The 25,160-nt window shown below is 38.6% G+C and overlaps 1 protein-coding gene across 1 annotated transcript in view; it reads left to right on the top strand.

Moving 5' to 3' along the window:
* Positions 1–24,038, top strand: part of MALT1 (MALT1 paracaspase) — a 41,310-nt gene extending 17,272 nt beyond the window's left edge. Inside the window, exons 6-17 of the mRNA XM_067315925.1 lie at positions 287–383; positions 1,149–1,181; positions 2,889–2,915; positions 4,034–4,069; positions 5,814–6,017; positions 13,614–13,791; positions 15,167–15,241; positions 16,370–16,497; positions 19,169–19,318; positions 20,647–20,804; positions 21,621–21,746; positions 22,845–24,038. Of these exons, the coding sequence (XP_067172026.1) occupies positions 287–383; positions 1,149–1,181; positions 2,889–2,915; positions 4,034–4,069; positions 5,814–6,017; positions 13,614–13,791; positions 15,167–15,241; positions 16,370–16,497; positions 19,169–19,318; positions 20,647–20,804; positions 21,621–21,746; positions 22,845–23,309 (1,677 nt within the window). The 3' untranslated portion in view covers positions 23,310–24,038. The remainder of the gene's footprint in view (positions 1–286; positions 384–1,148; positions 1,182–2,888; positions 2,916–4,033; positions 4,070–5,813; positions 6,018–13,613; positions 13,792–15,166; positions 15,242–16,369; positions 16,498–19,168; positions 19,319–20,646; positions 20,805–21,620; positions 21,747–22,844) is intronic.
* Positions 24,039–25,160: the final 1,122 nt, after the last annotated feature.

Consider the following 25,160-nt stretch of genomic DNA (forward strand, 5'->3'; position numbering starts at 1 on the left):
AAAGCTTCTCTTTCTATCCCATGCTGCAAAGCACTGATTTGTAAGAGCTGTTGTGTTCAATGCTTAGTGCAGCTTAAGCCTGTGCGGTGGATTTGCAGTGTGGCATTCTTTCTTGCATTCCTGAAAGCATTTCTAGAATACACACACTGTCCATCATGCTGTGGAATGAGAGTGTCTACAGCTTTTAGATTTGTATTGCCTTTCTTTAAGCCCATCAAGGGGGCTTAAATGAAGCTGATAAATATATTCTTTGGGGCATCGTGGGATGACTGTGATGCTTACACAGGTAGCTTGCGTGGGCATGGAACATCAGGGGACATATTGGTGTCACGTATTCAATGACCAGGAAGATCTAGACAGCAAGAAGATAGAAGTTGTTATAGGTAAGGAGTCTTTCAGTTTGACATAGGGAAGAAATTGATAAATCGACTGACCTATCATTAGAATTCATTTCTGAAACATTCAGTATTAAGCCAAGCACGTAACCTTCTGTATTTTTAGTTTATCCATTTGTTAAAATAGCTATCCTTGCTGGCATCAAAGGAAAGTTTAGAGCTTTATCAGTTACAAAGTGCTTTGGATTCTCATGGTGACCTGCATAGAAATGCTATCACTTTTTGACAACGCTAGTATGTATATGGCTTGTCAACAGATGGTGGGCTGCTTGCTTTATCTTCATGCTTTCTTTGACAACTAAGCAGTTTAACTCTTGAGACTTCATTAAGAACTTGTTAGTGATACCGACTGTGTTATACTGTTTGAGCCCTTTTGCAACCAGGGCAGGTGAGATTATCCACAGTTAGTGGATATACAACTGTATATACAGTTCAGTGGATCTGCATGTATTTACAGCAAACTAAAGAGGTGGAGCTCCATTTGTGTAGCTTCCAGATGCCTTTGGGAATACTATCAAGTATTCGTATATGAAAAGCTCTTTCCTCTCGTGAGAAATATTCTAGTTTGGTATGCCTCAGTTTTAGCAATAATTGCCATACAATAATGTAGTCAGTGCTGACAGACTTATACTGCTATAAAATGAGCCAGATTGCGGAGAAGCTTGGCAGTGACCTTTGTCTTCCACTTTGTGCTAACTCTCATAACTGAGAGCGTGAATTGTCTTCCAATTTTTTTCCCCTTTAAAACACAAGGAAGGAAAGCTATGGCAGTGGAGTGCACAGAAGGTAAAGTAAACTTTTAGTTGTGAATCAGTTTTTTAAAAATTAATTATGGGGATGATAGACTGTTGCTGAGAAGCATGGGTGGGTTAAGGGCTTCAGCATGCTTTAAAACACTGATGTGTGATGTAATGTTACTTTTGCATGTGCTTCTCCCTTCTTTGCCTTGATACCATGACCTAGAGCACATGAAAAACGCCAAACCACTTTCTTCATCTGCAGTATTAAAAGTGATTTGATTTTTGCATCATTTCCATGTCCTGCACTTACAGATTCTAGTGCAATATAACGATCTTGAGATTTCTTCAACTGGGCTCAGGAGGCAACATCCTTGCAAGAAAGCCGGAGCTGTTCAGGGACCTGGGTGACCTTAGAGAGTTGGATAGAGCTAGTCCTAGTGATTCTGTCAGCTCTGTGCCTGCAAGACAGTGTTTCCAGCAACCTTATTAGGAAGATTTTCATTCTCCTTTGCATTGCTCCAGTGTGAGTGGAAGACATATCTTGACCTTAATGTTGATGCCATCCCTTGATTACTGAGCATCTCCAAGTATGTAAAATTTACATACTAGAAGGAAACCATATATGAAGATGTACAGCTGCTTTTTTATTTTATTTTTATTTTTTGTTCTCTGACCTTATCTACCAGCACAGGAAAAACAAATGCATTCCCAAGGTACAATAAATGGCTCTCTGCCCTGTTTGTCTTGCAATTAAGCTTCTCTGCAGCATTTTTTGTTGAAAGCTAGAGAAGGTTTGACATTGTGAGGGTGTCATGATCTGTAACTCACTGGAACGTGCAAGTACTCGGCGTTTGCTGCGTCAGCCTCACTTCCACAGAACAGCTTCTGAGGCTGGTTGTCTCTTTGAGCCTTTCACATCCGTTCTGGCTTGGGCTTTGTCTGCGCTGCATGCAGAAGCCTCCTAGTTATCTGTGACTCAACTAGTCTTTGAAGCGGGAGATGATCACTGTGTTGTGTGTGGGGCCATGCACCCCAACTACAGTTCACTTGGGTGCAGCACCCTTTTTCTGCTAAGCTGCCTTAGAACCCACACTAGCATCAGTTTAGGTCGCCGTAGTTTCCCATGTGGATGTATGAGGCTGTCTCGATGGCTTAAGATATATGCCTAGTGTTCCATTGCATGGAACAAGCCTGGCCTAGGAGACTTCTGGTGCTTCGAATAAATGACTTTTCTTTTCCGTGGTTTCCAGTGTTCTCAAAATAAATAGGTGAAGTCTCTGGTAGTTTAGAATGTTTGAAGATCAAATCAGAAGCCTTTCTGAATACCTATAGGTTTATGAAGTAAGCTTTCTTGCTCAGGATGTTGCTTTTTTAGCAGTCCCCAGGACAACTGTCATTCACATGGGTGATTGTGTTCCTTTTCCCTATTTGTTCGAGCTGCTTGCATGCCTGTGGGGCTGAGGGTAGTGTATGTTTTCCCCTTTGTTTCTGTCTGAGATCTATTATATTGTATTGCTGTGTCTCGCATAACTTAGTATTTTGATGTAGGATTTTTCTCTTCTGCACCTCTGGAAGAAATACATGAAAGGTTAGATTTACAGAAATTTAAAGCTAAATTTTGGCATATTTTAGAAAGATATTTTTATTTTCTAGTTTTTTTGACTTCTACTAATATGGCATGATACTTCTATTAGTAAAAATTATTATTTAGTTCTCGTTTAAGCTATGATCTTATTGGTGTATTTCTTCACAGAAGATCTAAGCGGTCTTCAAAAGCCTGGTAAGTGATACATTTTGAAAAACTTTAATTTCAAATCTTCATTTCGCATTACAAATCACTGAAGGCTGACTGTGTTGCAGTATGTAACTTCTGTTATTTGTATGTATTCATAGCTGGGGATTTAATAGGGGCATATATCATGTAAAGGGCAGTGCAGCTTACTGGTTCCAATAAATTAACTTAAAGATCCACAGTGAACCATAGGGTGGCTGTTATTTTTGCAACATCACGCAAAGCTGCTCTTTTATATTATATGCCTGCATATTATATAAATAAAGAAGGAATTATCTTTTCCTTTTTTTGTCTGTGGCTTACTTGGACTCTTAAGTTTTAGTATGTTTTTGTTCTTTCCGATGGTTATCTGCAGACAGAAGGGAGCTGTACGGATGTAAGGTATCATCCATGAAATGCTGAGTTGGTACATTTTGCAAATTCAAGTTGGGGTGGACTAATGTGATTTGAAGCCTGTTTGTTGTTACTGATAGAAATCCACGTCTGGAATAGTACTCCCTGAGGGATTATCCCTGATGCTGTGTTCCCCAAAACTCAAATCACAAATGTCATTTAATTTCCTGTGTTAGACTTAGACATCCAAGATATATTTATTTTTGCCAAAACTTAGTTGACGTCACTGAAGGATCTATCAGTGATGTTGTCGTGACGTGCACAGTACCCAAAGCAGGAGGTTTGTCAGCTACTGTTGTTCTTTGCAAAGTGTTGGCTCTACCATTCCTCTGTGAAGGATAAAATAAAAGAATTTTACACATAGCAAACTGTCATCCCTGCTAAACATCCCCCATCTTGCATGTCTTTATCTCATTTAAAGAGGATGAAGTATTTCAGGTGTTACTGAAAATGCTAATATACCATTTGTAAGACACAAAATTACACTTTAAGCATCCTACAAGGCTGTGTTTGCTGAAAGAGGATGAAGGAAATTAGGTAAAATAACAACAAAAGCCAAGCACTCTTATTTTTATTTAAAGCTAGGAAGGAAACAACTTACTAAGCAAAGTAGTACTGATGGACGATTGCTTTATGGAACATGCAGTTCATTTTCTTATGTTAACAACTGTGATTGCTATTACTGATGATCTATTCTCTTAATTTATTTCAAGCAAACCTACAAGAACGATCAAATGACAGACCTTTTGGTGAGTAGTTTTGTAGCTGTGATGAACATATGTGTATCTTATCTGGGAAACAGAGCTGTCTGAATGTGGCTTCTTCTGCCATAGCTAGTGAAATAACTCTACGGTGCATGTAAGGAGCTGCAGGGAGGGAGACTTTTGTGTGTTTGTATAGTCCTTTATAAAATTTGGTTGCCTTTTCACTAGTAAACTTGGGTGAGAACACCAGTATTTTTAATGACTTGGTGGAATGCCTGTAACTTCTCATCTCTTCCAGTTTATGGTTTCAAATTCTTCTGACTGTGACCTTAACAAGTGTGTTACCCCATTACTTGGAGTACTTTGATATTTGGGGGTAGTGGCATTAGGATGGTTTCAAAAAAAAGAGTGGGAGTCTTTCCACTAAGAGAGTATGCCATGCTTGCAAGCCTAGCGTGGTGTGGATGCTTTGATCCTGAGCTGCAGCTGGACTAACCGCCAAGGTGGATACTGTAGGTATGTTGCGAAGAACAGCCTGCGGTCAGGCGTATTGTCCTGACCGTGCTGGACCACTCCCAGATTCGCCAGTGCGAGTGAGTGAAAGTCCTTCCCTATCCTGCTCATTTTTTCTAAATAGATTTGAAAACTTGCACTTTTAAAAGCATTTCAATGTCAGTGTATTTCTGTTACTCTTTGTCTGTCTCTGCTTTTAGAAAAGTTTACTGTGTTCAAGACCTTGGAAGTTTTCCGTCTGCAAAAATGTTGAAAACAAGTTGGGATCTTGTTTGAGACAGTGAAGTGTTAAGAGACTGAGGCTATGAGCAGAGTTTCTCTTCTAGACCTGGTTGTGCATGGTTAATGTCTCTGAAGCAGGTTAAGGAGCATTCTCATGACTTTGTGTGTCGCCAGAGCTGTGGGACAGTAATTCCTATCAGAGAGGAGAAGTAACAAACAAACCAGGGAGGAAAATGCTGTGCTTTAACTGAATAAATGCCTTTCTGTAGTCTAGTGTGCAATGCTTGGATAAAAATCAGGCTGCTAGTCTCTAAAGCATCTCTGGCAATGTAGCTTTTCTCCCCTTCATAGCTGCTTTGTTCAGTCAGGGCAGAAATACTTCCAACTTCATTAAAATCAAAGTGAATATATCTCAAACTATAAGCACATTGGCAGACTCCCCCCCCCAGTTTTTTTTTAATTTTCATATACGTAATTGTTTTTTACTAGTGCAACAGCAGAAAAACCCTTAACAAACAGAAAAAAAGACTTTTTAATTCTGACCTGTAAAAGTTGCTACTTAAATGTTGCTCGTTTTAGAGACAGGAGCATGGGAGATGGAGGCATGAAAGTGGTTTGGGTTTGGGTTTTGGTTTCATAAGAAAATTCAGTTTGGGAAAGCATATTGGCTATAGCTTTGCCATAAGAATTTTCATTTTTATTAAATTCCTTCCTTCTTGTTTGGGGGGATTGAATAATTGTCTATGCTTTCAGATAAATGAAAGAAATAGGAAATAGCCTTAGTGGCTCACTTCTCAGATCAGCTAATCTGTCAATAACCTCTGCATTCATCACAGTTCAAATGTGCTGACTGTCAGAACACGCTGCAATGTTTCTTTGTTTTCTTGGATGAGAAGTGAGTTGAGTTCTAGAGTTGATGTAGGAGGACTTAAAAACATTGTGTAAAATATTGAGATTTGGTCTGTTTTAGCTTTAGAAGAAATTAAATGTAAAGGTATTGAACCCAGGAAATACATAAACGTGCTGTGACTTTGTTTTGCCTTTGCCTTTGCAGCAACAGACAAGGTAGCTCTGTTAATAGGCAATATGAGCTACTGGAATCACCCTCAGCTCAAGGCTCCCATGGTAGATGTCTATGAACTGACCAATTTGCTAAGACAGCTGGATTTCAAAGTTGTTTCTTTGCTGGATCTTACTGAGTCTGAGATGCGAAATGCAGTGTATGAATTTTTACTTCTCCTGGACAAAGGAGTATACGGTAAGAACATGTGATATTCCTAGTGGAGTAGATTGATTTTTGCAATGTATCAAGTACACAAACATCTGGGGTTTTTTAACCTCTGCCAGATCACTGTCATGTGATACTAAAGCAAACTTCACTGTAATAATATGTACATAGAATGGGAAAGGTAAGTTAGAAACACCTACTGGCACATCCTTTGACCTTGACTAAAAATGTTATTGCTGCTTTATTATTGGAACAGATAAAATCTTTGATCTCCTTTCTTTAACCATACCTAAATGTACAGTCCTTAGCTTCTCGCTGCAGAGTATTTCTGTGTTTGATGGTACTGGTGTGTTTATCTGCTAAAAGCTGATGTATCTGTATAGCAGCATGCTGTGCAGAAGTTGCATATTTACACTAGGAGGTCATTAGTAGTAACTTGTACAAATCATTTAAGTAAAAGCACGAGCAGTCCATTATGTCTGTATCGGTGTATTATGGGAAAGAGCTATTAGCAGAGTAGCGAAAACTGTACAAACCAAATTATACTATTGCAAAAGCTGCTCTGAGGAGAGGATATTACTTGCAACAGATTAAAGGTTTGCTCAGTTAACTGGTTGCCAATCTCAGTTGTAGTTAAGCGAGAGCTCTTTGAGCTGTGAATGTGTTAGATGCACTATATATTCCAGCTGCTTTACAACTTTTTTTGTACTCCTTCGTTTGATATATGCAAAGGTAGAAATATAGTTTTTTCTCCCCTCCTCAAAATTTATAAAGAAAAATAGACTGTTTTTTCCTGAAATCCTTTCCCCACACATTTATTTATATGGAAAATATTTGTTCCTACTACTTCGTGTTAAGGATTTCCCTGCAATACCAAACCTAAACCTTTCCTAGGTTTTAACTGTGCAATAAGCATCAAGTACAATTTTTAGGGGTTACCGAGACACAGAATTGACCCTGGATCCGGAGACAGGAGAACCAAAACTGAACTGTGTGCATCTCACTCACAAACCCTGGATGAAATGGCTCACTAAAAGAGTCTGCTGAAGAGTGGGGAAAAAAAAAGGACTACTGAGAGATTAACAGGCTCTAAACAATGGTTTCTTTTTCAAGGTACAACAAGAATTGTTTTGAGTCTTCTCTGATTTCCTTGTGAAGGCAGCTGCTGTGGGAAGTGTGAAGCAGACAGTGGCTCGTTCGGGGTCTGTGTCTATCAATAGCCTGTCACCTATCCTGCTAAATTAGCAAAATCTCATTCTAGCTGCAGTTTATCAAAATAGTGAGAATAGCCCACTGTCTGCTCTTGCAAAAGCACAAAAAGAGCCATCTAGAGTACCGTAAAATGCAAGACTACATGTGATCTTGAGCAGCAGTCCTTGCTGCTCCTAAGACACCTTTTAAACACCTTCTTAAACATCTTTTCTGTCCTCTGCCCTCCCCCATGTCTGCAAGTTACTGCTTTTGGTTAGGATTGACCAATCCCTAGGCATATTTAAAATTGCTACTTTGCATTTTGTTGGGGGGAGAGGGGAACGGCCATAAATATAACACTGAATATGTTCTAAGTTTGCTTGTTGGACCATTTCAATCGTTCCCTGTCTTTCTACTAGATGTCTGCAGAACGGTCTTTCCTTCTGGATTTCCATCCTCCAGGAGCTCTTTGGGAAGGGCTGCTGCTACAGAGGTGCTCTTAGTCCTTGCACACCAGACTTTTTCTTAAAGAGCTGAGGAAGAGGGGGCTTTCAGAGCCGGGACAGTAAGCTGCACCCTGATGGGGGGGGGGGGAAGGGGGCAAGGGACATAGCAGCAAAGCCTTGTCTCGTGAAATTGTTGCAACCTAAAATACACAGTACAAAAATAAGAGAAAAACATTGATTTCACTTTATAGTTAAGGTGTAATGCTGAACAGCTTGGATGCAGTCTCTCTTTTAGCCAAGATTTTCAGGTTAAATAGAAAGCCTGCTTTTGAGTTGCTGGGTTCCTTTCAGCTTTCAGGATACTGGCCTAACAAAAATATAGTTTTTCATTATGTCCTTGACAAGGAGTGAAAAAAATCTACAAACATAAATTTCTACTTTAAAAAACAATTTGAAAAGAAGCGCTTTTTTTTTTTTTTTTTTTTTTTTTTTTTAAGAAAGCCTAATTCTCTTAAGCTATGTCTGTGCACTGCAAAGAAGTTAAAACAGAAAAAATCCTTTGTAGGATATACCTAACAAATTGAGCGGCATAAACTGAGAATTTGAGCTATGGCATTCAGCTTTTTTTACCTTCTGCAGTTGTGAATAATAAAGGACTTTCCTAAGACTCCTGTTTGGGCAGAACTCGGATACAGCTATTGCTTCGACAGAGCTGTGGAAGCTCTGAATATGGAGTAAAGGATTCGTCCTTTTCTCATGTCTTTGCACATTATTCAGGGAGTTTAAGTTTGTTGGAGTTTGTTGCTTAAGGAGGCAGCGCCTCTAACTTTTTTTTTAAACACTTTAGACTTGAAATAAAGCCCAACAAAAACGCAAGGCCCACACCTCTAAAATGACAACATCACCTTAATGATTGTACTGTGGCACCTCACAGTATAGGCTTTTACATTACAGGTAGAAATGAATCTACAGCATGCATACTGAAAGATATGTTTAACACGCTTCTCTCTTGTCTCTTATTTTTTGTTTGAGTCACACATTCATTTCTAAGATATCTATAATAGAATTTTAAAAAATTTTTTAAACTACCCTCCACATACTGCTCAGGAGGTGCCTTCTACTGGGATAATGAATAACCAGTCAAGTCTGATATGCATCACTGCTATTCTTAAATCATTTTTCACATATTTGGATTCTTTGTCGTATTTAAACTTGATTTTTGAGGACAAGGGGCAAGGCAGAACTGGTGGCTGTGCTAGCTGGAGGGAATTGATCCACTGAGCGAAAACCTTCGTGTCTTATGCAGAACAGGCCACCTGACTTGGAGCGTAAGGCAAGTTCTTCTGTAGGCTTTGAGCAGTTTGCTGCTGACTGCCATTATTTTTGGCTTTTTTTCTAAAAGCTAAGGTTGCATAAATGACTCTAGAAATTATTTAGGACAGACCAGAAAGCTGAGCCAGTTGTCCCATTTGAATTGCAGAATTTCCCATAGCATCATCCATCTAAGAAAACATTGTTTGACTCTTTTTGGAACACAAGGTCAGATTCTTTTTTAGCATGTTTTTTTTTTTTCGCTGATGTGATACCTGATGCTCTGTCTGTGCAGAACTGGCTGATCTGACACTTCAGCATTTAAGTTGGAGCCAAAACTCACATGATACGAAGACTGATTATGGCAGTAAAGTTCAGTAGACTTTCTGATAGCTGTTTTCTTTTAGATGTACTTTGTTATACATTTGAATGAACTTTTAGATTCTTACACCTTCTTAATTTTTTTTTATAATTGCTGAAACAAATTTAGGAAACAAAGTACTGAAAGGCCATAATGAGTTTCTTACCAGCACTATCTGAGGGTACTTTTAAGAGGTATTTTAAGAGTTGTATTTTTCAAGAAAGCTGGTATTTCTGAAAGCTAAGCAGAGAATTCTTTCAGTACTGTTTGGCAGTAAACTTCTTCATGATTTAAATGGTCATTTTATTCTTTCTGGATAGTGGCTATTAATATCTCAGAGCATTTAAAAGATACTGTGAATGCACAAATAGATGATGATTTATTGCATTTTTAGTGGGCGTAGCTCCAAACATAAGAGGCACAGTGGCTATTCCTGTTTAGTTCTTGTTACACATACCCATGATGTCTAATATGACACCGTGTAATTGCTACTTACTGCCAGGAAAGTGGCATTTCAGATACTGTTCCTTAAGAGCAGGAGTAATAAACAAAGTGCTGATGATTGTCTCCTTTAATGCCTCAGTCTGTGTCATATTAAATGCAGTGTGCAATCAATACTGTGTTTTGCAAAGGATAAAAGCATAGACCCATACATTTTAAAGGCTGAAAATAGTTAGACTGTTTTCCTAAACAAAGCTCTGAACATCACTTAAATGCTGATGTTTATGAGGACACTTGAGCCCACTCGAAACTGTTGTGCCAAAGTGTCTAACGAGGCCCTCCAAACATGTTTGCTTGCTCTGAGTATACAGAGACTCAATTCTGATCTTGAGTTCAACAGATTAATTGTTGCAGACACCAAATAAGCGTAACAGTCATTTGCTCAAGGATAGAAAAGAAATCCAGTTGCTATTTCTGAAATATTTCTTTTCACTGAGAAAATATTCTGTTAAATAGTGTTCTGACTCTTTTCATTACTTTTTCTACCTTTTTCTTCTACTAGAAAAAGGTGGTATGGATCTTTTTTTCTTCTCCTCCTTCTCCTTCTCCTTCTCCGCTGAGGCATATTGCCTTAGGTTAAAGGCCACATTGGCATTTTTGCTTGCTTGATTTCATGTTCTTAGTGTTCTGTGACATGGAAAAGTCTCTTCCATACAAAAGGTATCACGGACAGTTATCTCAAAACTGAATATTTAAATGTCGTTACTATATGGTACCTTGTAGAGATATTTTGTGGCTGTGGATGCTTATCTTGGCTCATGAGTTTCTTTTGGCTGGCCAATGAGTTTTTGTTTGCACTTTATAGTTTGTTGCAAGACACATATTGCCAGTGTGACATGTTAAGGAAACAGCACTCGGGGTGTTTTTATAGTCACCATGGAGTAAAAACTTCATAAATTCCGAAAGTCAAGTTGGCATATCTCTAATTATTAATGAACGTGAGGCTGTTGACTCCTTCTCCCTCTAGCTTTCCCTGTGGTGTAACTGTGACGGTGTCAGGGCTGAGCAGCGTCCTAGCCCAGGGCCAGCGCGAACAGAACCGCTGCTGTTGCCGCAGTGCGGATTCCCCTGGTAGCAGGCAAAAAGCCAGGGAGAGCTGGAGGTCAGTGGAAGGGCCGTAACTGGGCTGTGCGCTGCAGAAGTCTTGGCCGGTCTTTTCCTCTTAGGTGAGCTGGCTCTGTGCGATTGATTGACCCGGCAGCGTCGTCAGTGGTTTTCCTTGTCCCTTTAGCAGTTATTTCCTTATTTAGGATGGATGGATGTTCATGTGTCGTTATTTGCTATCCGGATTCAAAGCGGTGGTATGTTCTGTCGGCACGAAGCCATTTGGCAGCAGACTCTGATTTGTCCTCGGTTAGCGTGATCTGTGCGGAGCGGTCTGCAAAACGGTGACTTTTAGTTGTGGGGAATGATACTGTTATGTAAGTGTTGGGTGTGTCTAAGGACTTTATTGCTTCCTGTATAATGTCTTAAAATAGTCTGTGTCCACTGTTTCACTTTCTAATTAATGAGTCAATTCAGAGAAAGCAAGTTGTTAGTTAGCTTCAGGGTTATAAAGTAAAACAAGGTAATGAGAGGGTAGTGGGAGCATGATTAATGTTCTAACATGGCTATAACTCATTCATTTGAGCTTGAAAATTTTAAATCAAAGTATTATCAAAGTTCATATCTTTGCTGATTTTATTCTGCTTTTTTTTTTTAATTTAACACAGATTTTTATCAGCCTAGTTTTACAGAAAGTGAAAAGATTTTAAATTTGAGACTTGTGTTCCCTTCTGTTAGTCCAATTACTTCTCCAACATACACTCAGATATATAATCTCAAATATAATCTCAGTTCAGGTCCAAACACTATAGAAATCAAATTTAGTAGTTTTCCTTTAACTTTTTCCTTAATCTGACATGACGTTAGGCACTTAACTTCATTTTTAACTCTTTTGAAACTGCCCAGTCACAGATAAACAAATACATAAAGTATTAATGGGCCAATTATAAGATTCCTATGGTTAAGTTTTTAATTACACACAGTTAATTCTGTGCCCTTTATAACTGTAATTTTTAATTGAATAAACTGTTGCTGGTTTGCAAGACTCTAGCAAGCGAATCACCGTTAGGCTCTTTGTTCCAACGAATCCTCGCATCCTGGGGTTTGCCTTGTACACGCTCACTGGGTGCTCGTCCTCGCCGTGCGTGTTTCCCGTGAGGAGCAGTGAGCAACGCGGACTGAATGGAGCAGGCTGCGAGGTCTTGGCACGGTTGTTGATGACTTGAGAGCTCGCGAGTCGAGGAGAAGCCAGGACTTAGTGTGAAGGTCTGTGATCATCTCTCGGTATTCCTGTACGGAATACACAGGGCTGTATGAGAGAAGTAGTTTCATTTGTTGTATTTATCTGTAATGTAAAGGGAAAATCATCTACACAAGCTGGCTTAAAGATAGGTCGTTTTAGTATGTTAGGGCAAGGGTTGTTTTGCACTACTGAATATTTAAGTTTTATAGTGACAACTTTCACAGCTGCGTTTAGTAAGAATAACTCTATAAGAAGAACATGTCCATAAGTAGCATAAACTGTCATCTCTCTGTTGACTTTGTTTCAGCTGCAGCACTTTACACTAACCGAAGATCTGACCCATAGACAGCTATGTACAGATAACTAATATTATATTTAGAAGCTGGAACTTGCCATAGATAAGCAAAGCAGTGCGGGGAACAGGCAGAAGGAAAATTCTGTTGAATCGTGTAAGCTTCTGGTAACTGTATTTTGTGGCAATGAAAATTAATGCTGAGATTATCTAATTTTACAGCAAATTGGTGTGGTTTTAATATTTGATTTGCTTATTCATAGAAGTAAAATTTAAGTCTTAAGTTGCAGTTCCCTTTCTTAGGGTTATGAAAAGCTTTTAATTGTATAATGTATCTTCTCTATACAAAACTATTGCGTGTTTGTTTGAAGTTCTTTAATCTTAAACTGTTGTAGACCATTATGTATTGACATATGAGGGAGATTATTTTAGGATAATCTGTTATATCTAAGTAAACATAGAAAGAAGTTGCTCGTATAGCAGTTATGGATCATTAAACTATAAAGAGATGTAGATGTGATCAACTAAAAGTGAGTTGCCGGTAGTTTGAATAATAGGAGTGTGGTCTGGAATGCTGCCAAATATGATCATGGAATAATCATTCTTTTCTCTAAATGTAAAAATATTTCTTACCCTTTCCTATACACAAGATAAAAAACAAATGGAAAAACTGATGGTACAGAAAAAACAGCAAAACTGAAAAATCACTGTTATAGTGTAAGCAAGATTTTCCTCTGATTTCTAGCTATAGTAATTTTAAGAATTGTCAGTAGTAATAGTAGGTAAAAATTTTCAAAGGAGAATGTAATTTTAAAGATTTACAGCATCTTTCAAACAAAAAAAAATCCAGTAGCACTGGTTATCTTATTCTATCTTCAGAGGCCAAAACTAATTAAAGCATTTTTAAGAGTTGTTTTATTTAGCTGTCTTTGATTACATGTGTCACTATACAGTAAGTATTTGAATGATCCCATTTCATGAGCAAACACTTATTTTTACATCTGTGTATTACGAGGTTGATGTTATCATTTCATTTTTCCTTCCTTCCTTCCTGTATTAACAAAGGCATATCAATAATAAAAAAAAATACTGCTTGGAGTAGCTTAAATGATCTTCATCTCCCACAGATGCATGCTGTGGACACAGTGCATGAAACCATGGCCATGCTAGAATCAGTAGAAATGTTCTAATGTACTTTTGAACTGTGTTTTCAGTCCCATCTATTCTGACCTCTCAGGTTTGCTATACTACGCTGGCCATGGCTACGAAAACTATGGAAACAGCTTCATGGTCCCTATTGATGCTCCAAATCCCTACCGATCTGCAAACTGTCTGTGTGTACAGAACATCCTCAAACTGATGCAGGAAAAAGAGACAGGACTCAATGTATTCCTACTGGATATGTGTCGGAAAAGGTAGAACTAATCTAATCTGATCGTTCATGAATAGTGAAAACTAACATTACATATTTGAGAGGTGTTTTTGCTTCGTGATGCAGGGAGGAGGTATAATGACTGTAGTTTTGGGAACAAAGTATGAAGTTCAGTTTATTCGTCCCAGCAATAGATTATAACTGGGCCTACTTTAAAAAAGAATAAATAAAAATAACCAGCTACTTTGGGAAAATAGCAAGGAAGCTTGGGAGAAAGCTGGTCTACAAGCTGAGGAAAAGCCTTTCATCTAGATTGAGAACTCAGTGCCCTTGAAAGCTCATGGTTCTGAGAATTCACAGCCGGAACCCTTTTAAAGTCAATAGGAGTCATTCATAGACTTATTTTGCGTTTGGCACCAGATAGAAATGTGAAGCTGGTGATTCAGCTTTCTGTTTCCACGTGCAGGTACTTGCCTCTTGACTTGAATGAGAGTTATTTCAGTTCTTTTGTTTGTTTGTTTAAAAGTTATAAAGTGTCAGCCTTGTTAGTTAGAAGTGAAGTTAGGCATCTTACAGAAGAAAAGTGAATCTTTTCCCTTGTATCTTTAACCATCTTTATGATTTCGGGGAGGAAGGAGAACCTGCATGATCAAAGACATGTTAGTTTGACAGAAGGGCTGAAGTACTCATTTTAGAACTCTTAAGAGGCATGGATTTTGTGGACTGCTTTTATGCTGAGGAAATTGTGTCTTTATTTAGAGCTTAAAAATCAACTGGTTCAGCAGGTTTTTCTAAACAAAGTGCTGTTTTCTTTCCCTGTTAAGAGAAGATAAATACCGTGCCTGATTCAGCTTGCCCTTGAAATCAGCTCTTCCGTCAGCACTTCCGAAAGTCAATCTCTAAGGACCATCTATGTTTTGTAATAGAAAATTGCTAGCGCCTTCATGTTTGCAGAGCCTGTCAACTTCACTGCTAATGAAATGCCCATGATCTAATTCAGCTTCACAATCTGCTATCCAAATAGAAAATATTGCTGCATAACCCGTGTGTCAACATTGCAGACACCATGATTTCAATGAAAGAATTCAAATAGTTTTCATTGTAGCCTAAAATGGCTTGTCATCATCAGAGACTTTTTGCAGAGATTTTGCCAAATTCGATATTGGTTAATATAGCATGCCCTCGTAAGCATGCCCTCATCTGCATAACGCGTGATACCTGACTGTCTTTGCAGTCTTTTCATGAAGGGTTTTGATGATGCTGGGTTGTCTTTAGCTGTCAGGATTCGTTCAGAGTTGTAAGAGGGGAAGAAAAATACTGTGTTTCTGAACTAAGTTGCTTGGTATTTTGAATAACTGTAGAGTTTGTTACTGTTATTATTTCTCAAATTTTTTTTTTTATGTTTCCATTTATTGCAGAAATGAATATGATGACACAATTCCCATTTTAGATGCTCTGAAGGTTACAGCCAACATTGTTTTTGGATATGCAACGTAAGGAAACTTTTTTTTTCCTTGCTATGCCACAGAGATTTTTGAAGCCAGAGCAGACCACTGAGATTGTATAGCTAATCTTTTAGAGAAGAATGCCAATTATGGTGTTAAAGGGCCAATAACTTACCCTTATCTGTATCTTCTCACTATCTTTTTGACTTCATTCCTCAAATCATTCAATTCACTGTGGAATGTCGGGGAAGAAGCCAGCCAACTGTAGAAATGCGTATTTACTGATTTCCATTAAGTAATATTCCTATTCAGATATAGGCTAATGCTGGTGATGGAACTGCGTCAGCAACTCCGGAATTGCTGAACAGTGTTCCTGATTTTTATTTTAATAGTTAATTGTAGGAATGCTCTAATTGTAATCTAAGTACTATTTATTAGAGATTAAAAATCACAGAGGAGGAAAAAGCAAAGTTTACCCACAAGCCCATAATGTTTCATTTGTTTGTGCTAACTTATTTTGGGGGGGGGGGGGGGGTCCTCTCTCATTGTGTCCTGTATGTTGCTAATGGTATTTACCAGTCTTTACCTGTACGCGAGGTCCAGTACTGTGGAGCAGTTGAACTGTAACCTACATGCTGCACCCTATGTGGTCATGTGTCTCCTGTGTTAATACAAATTAAATTTCTAGAAAGCGTATAGGTGTTAAACATACAAATAAATTATTGGAAGAGATTGACCACTGCTTTTCCTTTTCTAGGTATAAAGAAAAAAGCTACAACTGCAATTGAAATTATTTGAGGAGGTTACTTATGCTGAAATGTAAATAACCTTTCACTATTAGTTTTCAAATTAAATGCAAAAGCTATTGACTAGAAATAGTCAAGAGCTTTAGTAATCTTCTATGAAAAATTTAAGCTCCTCATATAAACTGAATTTGATATCATCTCTGGTATGGTTTTGTTATAAGCATGAAATCTTCCCAGATGAGTTGGTTGCAAATGAACATTGCAATGCTACAAAGAGCAGGCTGGCTCTAGACTTAACCTGGTTTTTAAATTGTAGGATTTCCTTCCCTCGCATTCCCAAACAAAACTTTTCTCCATTTGTCCTCGTGTTGATCTTAAGTCATATAACATTTATGATGTCTTTCCTTGTCTGATATTGGTGATCTCATAGGTGCCAAGGAGCAGAAGCCTTTGAAATTCAGCACTCTGGGTTAGCCAATGGGATTTTCATGAAGTTCTTGAAGGAGCGCTTGTTAGAAGACAAGAAGATTACTGTACTGCTAGATGAAGTTGCAGAAGGTGAACTCCGGCTTACTGCATTAACTGTCTTCTCAGCCTGCATTATTTAAACACTTCCTTGCTTAACTGTCATTCTTCTTGTACAGCAAATGTGGTACCCTTCTTTAAGCTCTTTCTTGTTGCATTTTGCTAAAATATCAGCTTTACCAAGAAGTGGGTGCTATTAGGCGGCAGATGAACAAAGTTTACCATTTGTAAAGAGATTTGAGCTTCTTCAAGATAGCGGTATTATACTCTTCTTTCTGGTGTACCTTGTTGCATGATGAACTACTCGTTCTGAAGTGTTTTTCTGCATGGAGCTTTGAATTGTCCGTCCACTAAAACTAGTCTGCAGTCTCATGGTGTCTGATGCTACTGGTAGTCCACTCACTTCCATGTTCATTTTAGCAATCAGCTGAGCCCTGCCTACCTCTGAGTATGCTCTAGTGATGACAATTACTTGCTCTTTGTCGAAAAGCGTAAGTGTACATCAAAGGGCAATCCACTGTTTTAGTGTACTCTGTTCAGTTATTGTCTTCTGTAACTGACAAGAGAAGCAGTAAAGTGAAAACTGCTGAAAGAAAATGTATTGCTTCTGTGCAAGCATTTCCTCAAAGCACAGAAGAACAGATACAGCCATTAACAAAGAGCTGTCTGTGTATTATCCCATTATTTGTAGGTAAATCATTGTCCTTTTGAATAAAGGCACTGTCTGGCTCCCTAACATTAGGGAATTCAAATCTACATAATCAGCCGAGTTCTGCTGTGGTTTCCAATATGCTTGGTGGGACGACAGGTCTGTAATGGAAGCCATAATTTGGCCCAATCTGTCTTTTGGCTCCAAAAAGCAGAAAAAATACAAAAGGCTCCTAAATGCACAGTAGAGTTGTCAGCAGGTCAGACTGTTGAAGATGGGAGGCAAAGGTTAAAATGACAGAACTTCTGTCAGTGCTCTAGCAAGAAAGGTTGACTAGCTAAAATATAAGCATGCAATCTGTATCAAACTGATAGCAATAGGATTCCAGCACCAGCAGAATGTGAACCGAAATGGTGCTTCTTGGTTACCATTTCTTTGTTTGTCTGGATTATCTTCCTTGTCTTTTTGCTTTTTGTTGATACATTGCTTGACTAGATCCCATAAAACAAACTTACTGTTCATATTTTCTATGTTACCTGTTAAACTTTTCATGAAGTTTCTGTGAAAAGTTTAATGAAACTTGTGTTCTTCAGAAGATGTCAAAATTATTCTGAAGAAATAAATAAGATCTGTAGATGTTAAGACTAAAATGTTAATCTCAAAACTTAGGGTTGAAATTGATTTTTTTCCTTGGTTTCAAACAGAGCTTCCTGTGTTGCAGTTTATGCTCATTGCCTCTTGTCCTGTCACAGGGCACCACTGAAGAGTCTGACTCTGTCATCTTTACACCCTGCCTTCAGATATTTATACGCATTGATAAGATACCCCTTAAGCCTTCTCTTCAGGCTAAACAGTCCCAACCTCTCCTCATTATGTCAGATGCTCCAATCCTTTAATCATCTTCATGGCCCTTCACTGGACTCACTCCAGTAACTCCATCTCTCTTGTATTGGGAGCCCAGCACTGGACACAGCCCTAGCAAGGCCACATTTGGAGTGCTGAGTAGAGGGGAAGGATCACCTCCCTTGACCTGTTGGCAATACTTCTCCTAATGCAGCCCAGGACACCACTGGCCTTGGCCACAAGGACACATTGCTGCCTCAACCTGTTGTCCGCCAGGACCCCCAGGGCCTTCTCCACAGAGCTGCTTTCCAGCAGGTCAGCCCCCAACCTGTACTGGTGCAGGGGGTTATTCCTCCCTAGGTGCAGGACCTTTGTTGAACTTCATGAGGTTCCTCTCCACCCAGCTCTCCAGCCTGTCCAGGTCCCTCTGGGTTGCAGTGCAACCATGTGGTGCATTAGCCGCTCCTCACCATTCGGTAAACCTCTGCAAACTTGCTGAGGGTGCGCTCTGTCCCATCATCCAGGTCATTAATGAAGATGTTAAATAGTGTTGGCCCCAGTATCAACCCCTGGGATATGCGCTAGTTACTGGCTTCCAGTTTATTACGTTCTTTAGAAATCGCCTCCAGTAGTATTATTCACATGCTTAAAATTAGTCACATAAATTACAACCTTGCTGAGTCAGAGCCATAATGTTGCTTGAACTAACTTTGAAAAATGTGCGAGCATCCTGAAAAGCAGACATGCAAAACCCTCAGAATTCTTTTGCGGTATCTGGCACACTGCTTTAGCTTTGGATGAATGAACAACTGAGAAGGGAGTGCTTCTGAAAATGCAAGTTTACATGAAAATAATATGGAAAAGGAAAAAAAAAACATGTAAGTGGAAGATCAGTGTAGAAACAGATTGGTTAGAAGTTTATATATAGACATATGACTAAGTATGATTTGCATTGATGGCTGTGTTATCTAACAAGGTTGTATGTGCAGTATAACAGATCTGATAGGTATGTAGCCTTAATATGGTTAAATTCCGGTTTTGCAAGTTCCCCGTGCATTTCAAACATGCATCACTTTTTAGTGCAACATCGTGACAGATATCTGAAGACTGTAGGGGTTTTGTTGTAATTTTATATACAAAAGGAAGTAGTTAATTTAGTTAGAATTTCCACAGCATTGATTTTGAGAGAAATTATTTGCATCTTATTTTTAGATATGGGCAAGTGTCACCTTACCAAAGGCAAGCAAGCTTTGGAGATCCGCAGCAGTTTGTCTGAGAAAAGGGCATTAACTGATCCCATTCAACAAACCGTATCTTCTGCAGAGTCTATGGCACGGAATCTACAGTGGGCCAAAGCTCATGGTACAGTACAATCTGCTTTTAGATGATCCTACTTGCAAGGTGGGAATTTCATATTAGAGTGTTACATCACTTGAACTAAAATAGTTCCCTCAAAAATATGAGGATGAACTTCTTACTGATCTCTAGTTCATGGAAATATGTTTTTCATGGGCTGTAATATTCAACAGAAATGGAAGAAATTCAAGTTAATATCTGAATTTTCATTAGTATTTTCAGATCTTAAGCATTCTTGGTTTGGGGGTTACCTGTACATGAGATTGTAATGAAAAATGTGACATCCAGAGTTTAAGACCAACAGACACTATTGGGGATAGTCACTCTATGCTCTGTTTATATTTGTGACATTTCTAGGACATCAGTAATCTCATTCTAAAGCATCTGAAATCACCAGGGGAACTGTGCAGTAAAAAATGTCCTCTACAGTGATGGAAGTGGAGTTTTAGATAAATACAACTGAGACAGTTAACTAAAATTAGGGTGACATAGATTCTTACTTGTGGAATCAAGCCTTTAATTCTTCTCTGTTAAATGACTGAAATGCAAAGCAAAAATTCTAAAGACAATGTTATTTTACAATTTATACGTTTTAATCTATGTGTAGAAGAGAATGTATTTGGAATTTGGGAAGAGAACAACCTTTATATTTGTATAAAGGTATATCTATGTTAATGTTGTTGCAGTATAATAATTCCCTTAAAAATCTGCTTCACATGGGAGTAGAAAAATCAGTGCAAAGCACACAGACACAAAATGATGTTGATCCTTGAGCACTTGTAGATATTTTCCTGTGGCTTGAGCAAGATACAAAATATAAAGAAGGGAAGCGCTGTGGACCAGAATTTGTGAATATGTACAGATGCTGTGGAAAGAAAAAGAGTGAACCTGACTTTTTTTTGTTCTGCTGTCAAATTCAAAGGTTCTTAAAATGTTATAGCTGTGACTACTGTATGTAGGAAGTGTACTGTATTAACCTTACTAGTTTGATTAAAGCATAAATAAATTCTTGGGGCAGCAAGCTATATTCTGGTCACATTTAATGTTGCTGTGCTAGTTGCACAGAGATTGGAAGAAAACCGGCGAAGTGGCATTTGAAGTCAGCTCTCTAGAGCAGTGTCAGTCAGTTACCGGGTGACACTGCACGTAGAAAACAGTATTGCTGCCTGGTTAGCTTCTGACAGTTGCTTCAGTACAAATACATAAGTGATAGGTAGAGGGAGGGCAGGAGGAAGAGGTCTATACCTTTACAACTTTTGAATATCTCAAAAAAATAAAAAAAAGACATATGTTAAGTTTTATTTAAAATGTAATAATGTGTTATCTATTTGCAGAGCTCCCAGAAAGTATGTATCTTGAATTCAAATGTGGTGTTCAGATTCAGCTGGGATTTGCAGCAGAGTTTTCCAATGTCATGATAATCTACACGCGCATAGTAAAGAAGCCACCTGAAATAGTAGTTTGCAGAGCCTACGTTACAGACTTTGCGCTCGTAAGTGCTTCCTATTGCTGGTTCAGTGATCTGATCCACTCAAGTTGACAACAGTCTGGTCTGTCCATGTCAGACTGCACCTTTCATAATAAAATGAATGTAAAATGTTAAAACCAAGTGCACATGTGTACATCTGTATATACAAATATCTGTATAAAAATGTAAAAATGAATCTCTGATCGTCTTTTTCCATCTCCTTTTGCTTTTCACCATCTAATATCCAGTACTTACATTTAATTAAAGAAATTTAATGTCAGTAGTCCCTATGAGAGCTGAGGACAAATCTCTCTTGCAGGACAAGGTTTATTTGACTTTAACTTTACAGTTCTCTGCACCTGAGTGGACTCCTGTCCAATTCCACTGACATTACTCAGCTGAGCAGTGTGAAGTGAAGGATGAGAGTAAATGCAAAAGCTCCTTAGAGGCAGAAAACATTCTTTCTGTAAAGCACTTAGGACGCTACTGATGCTTTATAAATAAAATATCTGAGTTAATTTGCATAATAAATACATGTATTTATAACTCGGAGAATTACTGTTATGGTACCTTATTTCATAGCAGGATTTAGGTAACAAAGAGCAACCTTTAAGGAAGCACAGCAAGTCTGAGAGGAAGCATCAGCAAAAGAGAGTAACCTAAACAAATGTGACTTCTTCCACCTGTGATTAACAATGATTTTAGCAACTTTTGCATGTTATCCAAGACTGGTGTTTTCTTTCCTTTTTAGAAGAAGAAAATGCTGACATTAACAAAGGAAATGCTCCTAACTATTTTAGAACTGAACTCAATTCAGTTCTCATTTCTTTCTTGCAATAGGACCTGGATGTGGATCCTAAAGAGGCCAATAAAGGAACTCCTGAGGAAACTGGAAGCTATTTAGTATCGAAGGACCTTCCCAAACACTGTCTTTACACCAGGCTAAGTTCACTGCAGAAGCTAAAGGTTAATATATTTGCGAAGATCACCTTGTGCACATTGTGGGGATGTTCTTATGTTTCATAGCTCAATGAGAATGAAGTAGAGTTGCGTCTTAGGAAGTCATCAGTAGGAGATGAAAATGTCGTACATCATCTCCTTCCGTTCCAACGTGTGCTCTTGGGCATGTAGTTTTTGAAGGCTTCTCACTTTAGCATGGCACCATAAGTTTTTTTTCTGTATCTCGTGTTGTGAACATCTGTGCTGGACATCACTTGGTATGTCATTCCCAACGCTTCTGGCAGGTGGTGAAATATAAATGCTTCTAGAAATAAAAACTATCAGGTGAGCAAGTATTAACCAAAAGAGGTACTCAGATAAACCAGTTCTGAGGTACTTTCAGACAGTGAAGGGGACAGAAACATTAGATTAATTTTACTGTCATCTCTGATAAGCAGGTACGTTCGTGAGGGACTTGTGTTTCTGACTTTGCCTGCAGTAGCAGGAAACCAGATTTTCTAGCCTGTGAGATACCTTGTGCACACAGACTGAAACATGATTCAGATCTGCTACTTGCATGTCCTGTACAGGGATAGGTTGATTTGGATTACCTAAATTTTAAACAGAATTTGAAGCAGTAGAGGGAAATTGAACCTTGAATAAACATGGAACGCACCTAATTCCTTCATAGCTTACGATGATTAGCCTGAAGAGCTATGAGAATAACACTGTCTGTGACGGAAGCATCTAATGTCTGTCACATGGGTCAAAAAGGAAAATGGGAAAATAACCGTAAGAAGACCAGGAAAAGTGTATCAGGATAAGAGACCATTGGAGATGTCTGACTGCTTTCATGGGTGTAAGGAGAGTTTGCAAGAATTTTATGTGAATAGACTCCTTTTGCAATCCCACTGATTTCTCAGGTGTATTGAGCAGCATCAGTCCAGAACCGTCACCTTTCTTGTAGTACGTATGTAGTTGATGAGGTTAACAGTCTTGCTTAGTATGTGTCTTTAGCTCCTAAAAAGGTTAGTCATCTCCTCCAGTAAATTATTTCTCTGGAGAAGTTTACTGTACTGTTTATTTGGGGGAAGTGTAACTTTTTTTTTTTTCCTTCCATTGCAGGAGCACTTGGTCTTCACTGTTTGTCTGCACTATGAGTATCCAGGAATAGACGATACAATGGATGAAAGGAAGGAAGTTAACGTTGGGAAGCCCCTTATTGCTAAATTAGGCCTTCATCATGGATTCAAAAATAATAGCTGTCTTCAGACCTGTTGCGTGGCTAATAACCCTTTTCATAAACAAGTGGAATCAAGTCCAGTGACAACTAAATACTATTTACCTAGTCATCACCAACCAAATTCCTGTCCAGGGGTTTATCATCCAAACACTGTTTGTTCAGACAGCATTAGACAACCAGAGGCATGTTCTTGCAATGGGACTTCAGGTATGTTAACGTCAAGACACGAAGTACGGAATTACTCACCCCCTGTGGAAAAGAGTAACATACCAATAGAGACAACTGATGACACTGTTGAACTAGAATTCCTTCTTTCTGACAACCTCAGACTCTCTAAACAGCAATAGCTGTGGTGTGTGCAGAACGGACCAGAGTTTCTTTTGTGAACTGGCAAACATCCACGTTTTATCCATCTTCTGGAGTTTGGGGTCTTTGTGACAAAGGGATTAGGGTGTCTAGAGATGTACTGAGGTTGAGGGTGTGATGTAGGCTGGTCTGTTCTACTCTCAGGGAAAACTTCTCAGATCCAAAGAGACAAAACTGGACTGATAGATTTAGGAATAAAAAAGCATGATTTTTGTATTTTCTCCTACCATTTGAAGTCTGATACAGGTAAAAACCTGAACTCCTCTGAGTTCCCATCCATGAACTGGGAGGCAAACAGCGAAAGCACGGAGAGGCAAGCATGCATCCCCATCTCCGATAGGGAGAGAATGCACCGAACCCTGGTGTTGGTGTCAAAGTCTCCCCTGAGAGAGTAGAGCCTTGGATCTTCCCTGCTGCTTCTCCTCCATTACCTATTGGCATTGTAAGATTTACTGTAAATGTATGTTTTCTGAATCTTGTGTTTTCAGTTGACAATTGTTTATCCTGTACAAAAACAAAATAACCATGTATAGTAGTCAGAGGAAAAATGTTGACAAAAGTAAGCAGGAAAAGGAATTTCCGTGTTCTGTATGCTTTAACTTGATTTTTAAAAATCTGTTAGCCACAAAATGATAAATATTGTTTGATATCCAGGTATTTTCATACATACTGCATTAAAATAAGATTTTATGTATTAGTGTATGTTATAACAGCCTCCTGTTGAGCGTGTAAGATAATACATAATGCAACTGAACTGAGCAAAGAGGGAGTTTTTCCAGAAGTGAAGATGTGGTCAGTGTTTTAATATTTCAGTGTTAAAAATCACATCCCCTTCAATCCTCAGTTTCTTTTCCTGCTCATGTATGTATTACGATCAATTGTTGATGCTCTGCTCTCTTGGGGTAGCTAATAATGAGCTTCTATTGCATTCTGCTTTCTCCTCTCTGGTCAGATGTCCAATACTTGGTAGAACCTGACAGATAGATGAAGAGCAGGGCAGGGAAAATAAAACATGTGAGAGGGGAAAGAGGAACTGGGCCAGTAAACTAGCATTATCACTTTTTTAAGGGCATTAGATTGCAAATCATCAGAAGGAAGAAAGTCGCAAGTTCATACTGTGGTAGATTGCTCTCATGAAAATCTTTCTTTCATGTCAAATATTTTTAAGATTTTTATTGATCTGATTTGTGGAGAGGTGGACTTCTGTTCAGGATGAACAATAAATTGAAATGTGAGATGCGATTAAATATAAGGTTCATGGTTGTTAAAAGTGTCTCTCTGTCCATAACAAGTGAAGCGGTGCGTGGTCAATCTCACAGTAAGACGTGCTGAAGACTAAAGATATTTGGGCAAGATGAATGAAAACTTTGAGGTTTGTCCATCTTAAGTGCAGGGATGATGTTCCTGGACACTAGCTCTTGCTTTTTTGTGGTGATGTAAAAAGGAAAAAAAAAAAATCCTACTCAGTTCCTTTCCAGGCCAAATTCATTCATATTCTTTCAAATAAAAATGTTGAAGGAAGAGAAGGAAGAGTCTTACCCACAACTGTGAAAACCCAAGGTAATGATTCCAGCACACAAAAACAGTTAAATGCTAAAACTACTTTAAATCCCATCTGCAGAAGATGAAGGACACTTGCTTCATCTCACTGCCTGATGCTTACTGTATATCATGCTGCAGCCTCTTTTACCTGTGTGCATTGGCTCTGGAGCTCAAAGGTGGAGTTCATCTCTCCATAGACTAGATGTCAAAAGTACACTAGGCTTGTAGGGCCTCTAGCCTCTAGGACCAGAATTTCACTATTCAGTGTGGAGGCAGAGGCACCTTCAGAA

This window comes from Apteryx mantelli, chromosome Z (assembly GCF_036417845.1).
Source record: "Apteryx mantelli isolate bAptMan1 chromosome Z, bAptMan1.hap1, whole genome shotgun sequence".
In the NCBI taxonomy this organism is placed as follows: Eukaryota; Metazoa; Chordata; class Aves; order Apterygiformes; family Apterygidae; genus Apteryx; species Apteryx mantelli.